We start from the raw sequence: 11809 nt of genomic DNA, 5'->3' as shown, positions 1-11809 counted from the left end.
ACACATGCTTACAGCATTGCTGCACAACTACATGGGAGTATCTGTTCTGTTCTCTGCAAACAGTTACTGGCAAAGCCCTCTCTATTAAACTGGCAGAAGCTTTACTATGGGGTTGAGTTGGAATCATGATCATATACTAGAAAAATATATTAAAATTCAGAATTTAGGAAAAAGAATAGAAATCATACTGTTGCTTATTATACATACACATACATCCCCGCCCTCTGTGTATGCCAGACCTCTGGAAAGCTAATTATAGTGAAGAAAGTGGCCAGTGGGTATTCATAAAACATGTCCCTTCAATCTACACTGAGTAGAGGTCCACATGATAAAAAATCCAGGCTGCGTATTACCACTGATTATTGATTGCTGTAGCACTTGAGCTTTGTGTATCTGCTCAAACCCACACACAGTCTGCTGCTTGTGAATACGCTACTGAGCCAGCCTTGCTGGCAGGAGGTTTTTAAGCACGTTTGAGAACATTGCATTATATATGTCTTGGGCTCAGGAGACAGCACAAGGGGAAATGTCTATTGAATCTTGTCACAGCTCTGCTTTTTTCTCCTTTTCCAATTAAACTTGGTGTCATTTTCTTGCATTCCTAGCAGTGCCATTGTTTGCTGTTTGATAAGGAATCACAAGTTAATTGCCCATGTAGGCACGATCTCATTACCACTAACAGCATCTCTATCATCTGCAAGATCAGAGCAGAGATGTTTTCACATAAATGATGCAGCCTATGCCAAAATGTTAACATTTATGCTGTCTGACATTTTATTAATTTTTCAAATGAGAACTTATTTTTTGCTTTGTACTACACTGCACTATCTTACAGGCCTTAATTAATTGAAAAATTAGCAGTGTCAAAGACTGGAACATAACATTCTGTGTGCCATGAATTGCATTCAGGCTTGCACACAGGGCCTGAATAAGGGAGAGGTGACATATAAAGACTTTGCTCTCCTCAGCAGCCCCTGAGACAGTGTTTGGGGGATATTTATACACAGTGTGGCAACCTCAGGGCTGAGTTGGATGTCGGGGCAAATGGGCACAGGGCATTGTGGGGAAGAAGCATGGGATTTCACCTGCCTTCGGACATGGCAAGGACTCATGGAGTTTCTCCGTGACCACAGGAATCTTGGGAAGGAGGAGAACCTCCCGCAGCCTGGACTATCCCTCAGGCAGCGGCACAAACCGGGGGATGCTGTTCCTTCCCAAAGGACTCTGTGTCCCCTGCTCCCTCCCCGCCACTCCTCGCAGAAATAGCTGCTTATTTCACAAAAATTTTCCATTCTAGTGCCTGAAGGGAGAACTTACAGGAACGATAGGGCAAGACTATTTACAAGACCATGTAGTGACAGGACACGGATCACAAAATCAATCAGATTGGAAAAAACCTCTGAGTTCATCGAATCCAACCTATGACCTTGTCAACTGGACCATTGCACCAAGTGCCACATCCAGTCTCCTCTTAAATACCTCCAGGGATGGTGACTCTACCACCTCCCTGGGCAGTCCATTCCAATATCCTCTCTCTGTAAGGAACTTCTTCCTAATGTCTCACCTAAACCTCCCCTGGCACTGCTTAAGACTGTGCCCTCTTGTCCTGACAGAATCGCAGAAGACAAGGGAGAATGGCTTCAAACTGAAAGAGAGTAGGCTTAGATCAGATACTAGGAAGAGTTTCTTGGCTGAGGGTGGGGGCTGTGAGGCGCTGGCACAGGTTGCCCAGTGAAGTATTGAATCCTGGAGGTGTTCAAGGCCAGGTTGGATGGGGCTCTGAGCCACCTGATGTAGCTGAAGGTTGCCCACGGCACGGGGGTTGGAACGAGGCGATCTTCAACCTCCCCTTCCAATCGAAACCATCCCACGACTCTACGAAGAACGACCCTTCCCGGAGCCGCCCCTCCCGCTCCTTTTCCCATCTATTTTCCACGCACGCTGAGGGGGCCGCCCTGGCTCCGCCCCCTGGCCCCGCCCGCCAATGGGCGCGCGAGCAGCCGCTGACGCCACGCGCGGCCCCGCCCCGCCCGCCGCCGGTTTCTGTTTCGGTCCGGGCCCGCACGGGCGCTGTCGCCGCTGTCGCGATGGAGCCGCAGCCCGACAGCCTCGAGGGGTGGGTGGCCGTGCGCGACACCGCCTTCGCCGAGCCCCAGCCGCCGCCGCGCCTCCGCTTCCTCGTGGGCTGGAACGGCGCGGAGGGCGCGTTCGCCGTGACCTGCCACGGGCGGGCGGAGGCGGCGGCGCAGGCCCCGCAGAGCTGGGCCGGGCTGTTCTCGGCGCCGGCCCTGCGCGGCGTCCACCGGCAGCTGTCGGCCCTGTGCCCGCGCCTCGAGCCCGCCTTCCCCGCGCTGCCCCCCGCGCTGCCCGGCGCGGCCGCGGGCGGGCTCTGGGCCGTGCTGTTCCCCGGCGGCGCCGCGCCGGGCGAGGCCGAGCTGCAGGAGCTGTGCCGGGCGCTGGAGCTGTACCTGGGCTGGGCCCTGGAGCTCTGCGGCAGCCGCGTGGTGCTGGACGCGCTGTTCGCCGCCGACCGCCGCTGCGACGACGAGTACTTCGAGAGCCTCCAGGAGCTGCGCGGGAGGGCCCTGCGCGGCCACCTGGCCCGGGCCAAGGAGGCCCTGCGGCGGGTACGGGCCCCGGGGCCGGGCGGGGGCGGAGGGGCCGGGGCTCGGGGCTGTCCCCCAGGGGTGCCGGGTGAAGGTGCTGCCGGGCCCCCCTGCAGGTCCCCACGCTGTAGGAGCACGTTCGCTGTTTGATGCTGCAGCTCACCCTCTCTCGCCTGGGAGGTGCACGGTGAGCGTGGCAGCCGCTGCTGCGGCAGCTTCAGACGCTCGGGGCAGACACTTTTGCAAGACTCATGTGAGCAAGGGCGACCGAGCCGCTGAGATCGCCTTGCTCGTAGTGTTGTCCAATGTCCACATTTGTGCTTACACAAACACTTTTTTTTATTTGCCTGGGACCCACCAAGTCAACTTTCTCAAGTACAAAGTGTCGTCAGTTTTGTAAGTGCAACTTAATATTAAGTGGGGAATAAGTCAGCTCCAGGTGGGCAGTCAATATAAGAACACTGAGGCATTTACTTAAGCTGTAAGCACTCCTACAAAAACACATTGCTAAAACACCCAGCAGTGTTGTGCAATGAACAGTAACCGAAGAGGAGAGTACAATCATGTGCTAATTTTCTAAGTCAGGTTTATTTATAAAAACCCTAGTCCTATGCCAAATAACTGTTTTGTAGTCAGAGAAATTGTGGGTTTTTTTTTTTAAATATCAAATTCTACCCTAATGATTGATGAAATAATGAAATAATGATGATGTTAGCCCCTTCTTCCTTTAGTACCTTAAGTTTCTTGTTATAGATGTATTCCTGGAATTTTTTTTCCCCTCGTTGTAAGGATGAATTCAAAGGATGGTGTCTGGTAACACAGTTGCAGAATGTTAGAACAGGAGTTACAGATAAGTTCAAGCTCACCAGTGTGTTGCTGCTAAAGTTTCCTTGCAGTACCTGTTTGCAGTCTGTTTTCCGGCAAAGTAAGCTGAACGGTATTTTATGAAAGCGATCAGGCTTTGGAGGGAAGTTAAGACAGTTGACTTTAGCCTTCTGTTTCCTATTGCAGTGTTTAACAGCTGTAACAACATTCCCGTTTCAGAAAGACACTGTTTTTAAAAAGACAACTTTAGTTTACATGAACGTGTACTGTGTTGTATACAAAAGTCAGTGTCTGTCACTGACTGTAACAGTTCACAGCCCACCTACAGACACATTCCAGCCACCACACTCTTTTGCAAGCAGCACAAATATGTACAGTTGTGTGGCAGTTTGGGGCTTGGGGATCAAGTACAGCTTGGTGCCAGTTATTTTACTTTTTCCAGCTACATTTTAGATATGGCTAAAGGTGCTATAGAGTGGTGTTGTACGTGCAGGCCTAACGGGGACATAAGTTCATTATATTTCATTCTAAGTTATGCAAGATTCAAGAAATAGCCACTAACCTGGCCTTGAGTACCAGAGCATCCTTCTCCCCTCTTTGTGTCCATGTCCTTCTCAAATACTTCATCCTGTGGGCCAGGAAATTAATTTTGGAGAATGTAAAAGGTACTGGTACAGGATGGAGAAGAGTAGTATTGCGTAAATACTTCTTGTGTTGTGTGTTCAAGGAAAAAAACACAAGAACTTTACTGTTGCAACAATCGAAGAAGTCAGTTGGGCTGATGGTGAACTGGAATTCTATGAAAAGAGTATGAGACTGTGTTAAAGCAGGGATTTTGCCTTAAAACAGGCCAAATGATAGACACAATACACCACCCCTTCAAAAAAAAACCCCGAAAACACCCAAACAAAAAAAGCGCAAACCCTTGTAAATGAATAATTGTCTCATGAGATGACTTTAAAATGTCATTAATGTGTCCATTGCACTCATTCTAAACATCCTCCAGGAGCAGCATGACTCTTACTATTTGCTTTTAGTATGGGAACCAGAAAGTGAACTTTCAAGTTTGTATTTGACTTTTGTAGTGGGGCAAAAGCTGTGGAATTGCTGCAGGTGGGCCCTAGGACTGTGTCTGAGCTACCATAAGCTCCTGGGGAGCCCTAAGAGGCTGCTAAACATCTGGGACTATCAGTAACATTGCAGTTCAGATCCTCTTGTTTCCCTGTCTTGCCTATGCCAGGCCTGCAGGCAGGATGGGTGGGAAATGCCCTTGAGCTGACTTCCACAGATTTCCCCTGAGAAAATGCATCCACGCATGGGAATTCTGCTCCTGCTGTCTTAACCCAGACTCAGCTGGCAAGAGCAAAGGTGATGGTTTAGTTTCAGTGGTTTTCGGTTGCAACACAAGCATAGTTTTTTAGTGCTTTTCCTCACTGCTGTAGCACACACCCCCCTCCCATCCCTTCCCTCTTCGTGGAGCTGTAGAGCACACACTGTCCTTCCAGGAAGGTCTGTGTTTCTCAGTGGAACTTCACTGTGTTCTCTCAGCCAGCTCACTCTATCCTGGCACATGGAGCTTGCCATGGTCTCTGCCAGCTGCTGTCAAAGAAAAAATCTTTGAAGCTTTGATTGTTACCAGTAAACAAATGTGATTGAAGGGAAGTCCCCAACTCTGTATTTTGTCATAGAAGCAAGTAAAGACTTTAAATAGGGTCTGGTGTTTCACGAAGGCAGCAGTTCCATGGAAGAATTACAAGTTAGAAAGTGTAATATCATTAGAACTGAGGTTAGAATAAACTATTATAAATTGTAAAACAGTTAAAGGAATTTAACTGCAGGGTTATCTGCTGTAGAAATATATTTCTGAATTTTTAAATGTCAATATGGTTTTTCTGTGCCCAAGGTCAGAAATTCTGGATTCAGAAATTCATTAGCAGGCATTTAGTAATTGTGGAAGCAATGCAAGAGCTAGTTTAAGAATGCCTTGCTTGTCCTTCCAGTACACTGACTTCCCAAGATTCCCAGTTATGTTTATAAAAAGCAGCAACAAAGTCATCTGCACACAGTTAGTAGAATTTCTGTGTTGGAAGCCCTAGCCATGATGTTCCTTGCAGTCTAATAATGCAATATGCAGCAATTAGTGCCTTTAACAGTGTGGTGCCAAAGATATTTTCAGCTGGGGTGGCTGCAGAATGCCTGGCTTACACCTCCTGTGCAGTGGGAAGTCTTGGCTGTGGAACTACAGGTTGTTCCCCCAGCAGCCCCTCAGCATCCAGCACACACGAATGCAAAGCAGCTGCGTCTGATTTACCTTTCATCCCACTAGGTTCTGCAGCAGCATAAAAGTGCTGACACAATGGTGGCTTTGATGAAGGTTTATGAAGAAGAAGATGAAGCTTATCAGGATTTGGTCACCATGGCAACACAATTCTACCAGTATTTACTGCAGCCCTTCAGAGATATGCGAGAGCTGGCGACGCTGTACAAACTGGAAATCCTGGTAAGTCTGCCTTTACAGAGTGAAAGGCCAACCTGTATAGGAGGGCACCAGCTGCTCTAGGAGCAGTTTAAATTCAAATGTCTGTATCTACTTTTTTTCGCCCCTACCACACCATCAAACGTGACTGAGAAATTCAGAGTTAGGGCTGAGCTGCTCTCAGAGATCTCTGAGTCCCTGGTAATGGCTTGAGTAGAACTGCAGCTGTCTTCCCACCAGTGTCCCACTTAAAAGGAAAATATTCCCAAGCTCCACCTCCCTGGGGTTTACTCTCTGGGAGGCTGAATTTACAGAGATCTAAGTAGCCTTTGTTGTGCCACCTTCAGTAGGATTAGTTTATGACTTTGAGAATGTCCTCCCTGAACAATGCTGATGCACCTGGTTAATTCAGTTGCTCTGGTAGACCGGAAGACAGAGGAGACCTTCCCACTCAAAGAAGTTTTCTATTGCTGCTACAACCTGCTGCAAGTATAGATTAAGAACATGTCAGTTGTCACTGCATTCATTTAGTTTTATGTGCATCTTAAACTGGAAGCACATGCTGAAAGTTATGATGCCCCTGGAAATGGCCACCGTTTACCATTTTGATTTTTCCTTAAATAGTGCGTTAAAATTAAAGGGAGCTGTTGATGTTCTCAAAAAGAGCAGAACAATTTTAAGTTTAGACTAAGGTGCTTGGATACTGAAGGTCTAAATCTGTAACAGTGAAATATCCAGTGTCCTGTTCAGAAAATTAAAGTGAAAATTGGAATAAATGAAAAACATTTTGTTTCTGTATTAAAAAAAAAAACCTCTGAGGGATATTTAGGCTCATTTGAAACATAGTTGTTTTAAAAAAGTATTTGAATACTAGTCTTCTACCCATGTACATTTTGTGGACATGAAAATACTCTCTTGTGTTTCTTTTCTGTATCCCCATTCCTGTGTGAAAGAACTGCCAAACTGGAGAACCTGACGGTACAATGTGCTGTCAACACGTGGGGAAAAATAGAAGGGAACATTGCACATAGAAGAGTGGGTTTGAGTTACTTTTAGTAACAACTAAAAACACTCATATTGGACGGGATTTTTAAGATGATAGTTTAAAAATATTTTAAGAAATAAATGGGAGGTCAAGATTGGGAAACAAAGGTTCTGAGTTAGCCTAGAAAAGGGAAACGAGGCAATACAAGGCATGAGCAGTTATTCACATTGTGACAGGTGAGGGGAAGCTCATGTTTCCCACCATGCTCTGCCTTGCTTGAAATGTCTGCAAGTACATTATCGTGCAGCTGCACCTCTGTGGAAACCAGGTGGTAACTGGGAAATTTGTGTCCTTGCAGAAGTCTTTGCAGTATGATAACTTGGGGCCTAGAAGAGTGGCAGCTTTGCAGAAAGATGCTGAAGAATGGACTAAGCGAGCTGAGAGTGCTGTGTGCTCCATTCAGGATATCACTGTGAACTACTTCAAAGAAACTGTAAAAGCTCTGGCAGGTAATTGAAATGATTTACACAAAAGGTTGTGTAAATACTTGACTTAGGGGACTGAGAGCTCTTCTTGTGAATCTGCAGAACCTGAGGTTGGGATGAGTGTCCAGCTTAAGAAAGAAGCCTTTTATTCACTTAAGATTTATATCTTTTAACTAATTTGGTTTACAGCTTGCATTTGTCTTGCACATAAGTATTATCAAAGCCTGAAACCTATGGCTGCAAAGCTCTGCACAAAACCCATGGATGCTTTTAAGACTTAATATGCAAGCCTCCAGTATTTCAGCATGTGAGCTGAGGAGGTTTCTGTGCAACTGGTAAGGCGTATTTCCATGGTAAATGAAGTATTATACTTACATATATAAGATCACAAATTCAACCCTTTAATCCTGTAATTTCCAAAGAAGCTTCTGAAATTGTTTAATAGGATCAGCATTTTTAGTACTGCAGAAACACACAAGGGCTATTAGTACACTGCATTTCTTGCTTACTGCAATGTTTTAATCCACAGCAATGCACAAACAGATGGAACAAGATGAGGAAAGATTTGGTAAAACCACCTGGGCATCAGCTTTGCCACGACTAGAAAACCTGAAATGTATGTTAGCAAAAGAAACCCTTCAGCATCTGAGGGCAAGAGAGTTGTGCCTGAAACAGAAGAGAACTGGGATCCAGAAACTCGTAAGACCCTGCAAAGCCTCCTTTTCTATCATTGTTTTGTGAAGAGCTCATCAAAACCTACCAAAGTGGTCATGGCAGTAGACATTAAAAGTCTTTGTCTATGAAACAGTTTAAGTTTTCAGCATGGTTTTAAGTTGTGGAAAAATGCGTGTCTTCAGGGTCTCTTTAATTGCTCCTGAGTTTTTGAGACCACTTCGCAAAGCTTAAGATACATGCTTTTACACTTCAAGTGTCGTGTTAGCATTTGTGATATTAACCTTTGAAATTGTTAGTTTTAGGGAGATAAACCCAGATATTATTTTCAGACAACACTGAAAAATGAAGATATTTAATATTAATCTTCTGATTTTTTTGATTTGCCCTCTAACTGCCACTAGGAGTACCTGATATTTATTTTCCAGGAGTAGTGTACTGCACCATATGTGATTGTTTTCAGGAGTAGTATCATTTGTGTGGTTTATAATGAAGTCTTTCCTGGTAGACTGGAGGTAAACTTACACTTTAGGGTTAATAAGGCTCTCTGCTGCTCTGAGTTTCTGCTCCAAGCCATTTCTAATGCTCTGTTGTTTCCACACCAAAACATCTAAGCAGCTGCCAGTTAGGCCAGGCTGTTTACAGGTACTTGTGCATCCAGGCATGTTTCATGTGTGCATATTTTGTTATTTATTTTTTATTTGGGGCTATACAGATGGAGAGTCTTGGTGAACAAGAAGAGAACTTAAATGTAGTGGAGGAGCTGGAAATACAGTATTATGAAACACAGCTGGAGTTATATAATGTACAGCTTGAAGTATTGAAACATGAAGAGATGCTGCTTATTGTACAGTTGGACACTATAAAGAGGCAGATAAAAGGTGAGAATAAACAATTATTTAAGCACATATTCAGAACACAGGAGCAATACAGCCTGCTCTGTTTTCACTTTTAAAAAAGCATATCACTGCTTGGGTCTCAATAATAGAAAGCGTCTTTGGAAAACATTCATGCCATGGCACCATCTGATATTTTGTCCTCTACTAATTAGACACTAATTTGATAACACAAGTTAAAAAAAAAAGTCACAGTGCTTGCTCATCTTGCCAGCAGCTGTGATATGTGCATGCACTGGTTTAGCATGTGGAATAACTTATACTGACAGTGCTTAGCTTCTCTCATAGTTACAAGATCTATGCATAGAAACTGTGGATATTGTGAACCTGCTGAAATAGGTCCTGTAATTCATCATAATCTATTCTAGTATAACATGCAAAAATTACAAAATACATCCTATAATGACAAAAAGAGGTGATTTGGCTAGAATGGTACTTGAATACTGCTATATTCTAGTTTAAGTGTCTCTTCATGACATATTTATGAGCAAATTAGGCACCAGTTGTGTTCTTATTTGTGCTTATGAATTCTGTTACCATGTACACTGTGAAGTAAACATTGCTGCTGCTTGTTGCATAATTAAAATGTGGTAGATAGTAAAATAAGACACCCAGTTGATCAGAACAGTCCTCGGTTTTCCAGGAAAACTCCATTTGGTGAAGGTACGAGTTAAAGCACAGAGAGACATTTGTAAGAGGAAGCTAAATAACAAATGCTAACAGCATAAATTTGATCCTGCAAAGCACCCCTGTGAGTAACGTGACATGTTTGCATAAGACTGTGAAGGACCAAGCTCGGCTCTGGAGCATTACACTTTCTCATAACTAACTCACTGCCTTCAATGGCTTTTGAAATGTCATTAGCTCTTTAAATGTTTAAATAACTGTGGCAATTTTTGGTTTTTTAAAAAATGCCAAATGCCTTTTTAGAGAAACAGGATGAAGTTGTTTACTATGATACATGTGAAAATCCTGAGGAGCTCAAGGTCATTGAACAGACAATGGGACAACATTACGCTAACTTGTCAGAAATGACGATGCTGAGGCAGAAGACTAAGCAGTTGGAGACAAAGCGTGGGACTGTCTGTGCGAGGAGAGCCTACCTCAGGAACAAAAAAGTAAATGCAGTCCTGGAGATGTGCATTTTCTTTAGCTGATATCTTGACTCACGAGGAATGGACAGGAAACAATTAGGGAAGCTTTGGGTGGAGCATACAAGATGATTCAGACTCAGTGCCAAGGCCCACAAACAGAAAAGAGGGCAGTGTGATTCTAAGCCAGCTTTATACACTCTGTGGTGTGGTGCAAGTGTGTGTGGCTTAGTAAGAGAACACAGACTTACCTGGTGACCCAGGTGTTCCCCCATCAGCTAAACCTTACCAGAGCCCTGTTGAGGCCAGCTGGAGCTTTGCCCTAGCAGCTTTTTCAAAATAGCTGCAGTACAGGAGGAAGCCTGGCCTTCCGTGAAGGAAGCTGCAGTGGTAGAACAACCCACACACTGATGCTTTACCTCTGAACAGGGGGAAGGGGAAAACTTAACTGCTGCAGTTCTCTCTCCAACCTCTCGGTTCTGTGCGAAGGGCAGTTTTTCCTTTGTTTCCTATTCGGAACAGATCTAGGAAGACACAAATTGACTCTCATGAACCTTCCCAGTCTTCCCAGTAGGCTGAGCTTACTTTACACCTACAGTCCTGCTGGAACTGAAACAGAGATTAGGCTCCAGTCTGTCTGACCTTTTACCTGTCACTAGCCTGGACAAAGTGGGAATGACATTGGAAATGTTTCGTGAGCCATCGTTTTGTCTTGCTTGCAACTGCTTCCTTGGCAGACACTTCTTTTGCTTCTGTTTTCATTTACTTAATTGCTGTCTATGGGTTATATAACGCTAAAGCCAAATGCCAGATGATTTGCAAATGCTTGTCCAGCCATGTGGATAATCCCCCTCTGTACAGAGACAAATAGCGACTCCCAGAGAAAATATTGAAGCCTGCAGGCTTTCTGTGGCACTTGTTACTAACAGAAAGTACTCTTGCTAGGCACTCATGCTTTCCCATACCTTTGTTTCCCTGGCTTTTTTACTTGGGAACTATGGCAAATAAGGGATGGGGGAAAGAAGCCTTGTATTTTTTAATGCCCTGATAGCTTCCTTCTTGCCTTCTTGCTCATGTCTTTACATCCCTTCCCTCCAGCTGGTACTTGGGTGACATTTCTTCAGAGCTTGTTTCTTCTTTTTCTTTTTTTTTTTTCTCCCATTTCTTCTCTTATTTTTTTTAACAAAAGTATAAGACAGAGTGGTCGATTCAGGTCAAGGTTTATTTTCTCTGCAGCATGAAAAAAATATGACTAATTAGGAAAACAAAAGGTCCCACTGGCTTTAGCCATGAAGGAATCCCACAGACTTCACCATCAGGGTCTCATATCTGACACTAGTTGAGCTTAACCATCTTTCTTGGCACTGCTAAATAGCAACCATGGTTGCTATTTAGTGGTCTGTGCACAGAAGTTAATGGCACAGATGATGCACAGTAAATGTGAACTGACTGAGAGTTGCCTGAATTTTGCTCTTCTCCCAGGATCAATGTGAAGCAAGCCACCGGCAGAGACTGCAACAGGCAGAGGAGAGCAAAAAACGCTTCCAGCAGCATCACAACATACAGATAGTGAGTACTGAATTGCAGCCTTGAAGAATCTGCCAGCTGCTTGTTTTCACACACTAAGGCTCACTTACTTGTGTTTTAATGCAGAAGAGGGACAAGCAAAAAGAAGAGGAGAAAAAGAAAAAGGCTTGGATAAGCCAGGAACGTCAGAAAACACTGGAGAGGCTGAAAGCATTCAGGGAGGCAAGTACTGTGAACTCCAATAGT

At 44.6% G+C, this 11809-nt stretch overlaps 1 protein-coding gene across 2 annotated transcripts in view; it reads left to right on the top strand.

The window, feature by feature from the left end:
• Positions 1-11809, top strand: part of WHAMM (WAS protein homolog associated with actin, golgi membranes and microtubules) — a 31075-nt gene that overhangs the window by 14241 nt on the left and 5025 nt on the right. The window contains exons 1-8 of one of the 2 annotated variants that reach the window (XM_027887026.1): positions 2088-2627; positions 5758-5931; positions 7251-7401; positions 7907-8076; positions 8765-8930; positions 9876-10063; positions 11519-11605; positions 11690-11785. In XM_027887026.1, the coding sequence (XP_027742827.1) occupies positions 2088-2627; positions 5758-5931; positions 7251-7401; positions 7907-8076; positions 8765-8930; positions 9876-10063; positions 11519-11605; positions 11690-11785 (1572 nt within the window). Of the gene's footprint in view, positions 1-2087; positions 2628-5757; positions 5932-7250; positions 7402-7906; positions 8077-8764; positions 8931-9875; positions 10064-11518; positions 11606-11689; positions 11786-11809 lie in introns of those variants that run through there. The other variant, XM_027887027.1, reaches the window with a different exon arrangement.

Source organism: Empidonax traillii, unplaced genomic scaffold, assembly GCF_003031625.1.
Source record: "Empidonax traillii isolate 1590-97213 ecotype Southwest subspecies unplaced genomic scaffold, ASM303162v1 scaffold201:size1909950, whole genome shotgun sequence".
In the NCBI taxonomy this organism is placed as follows: domain Eukaryota; kingdom Metazoa; phylum Chordata; class Aves; order Passeriformes; family Tyrannidae; genus Empidonax; species Empidonax traillii.
The sequence above is the reverse complement of the archived record's forward strand: the minus strand, read 5'-3'. Positions and strand labels throughout refer to the sequence as shown.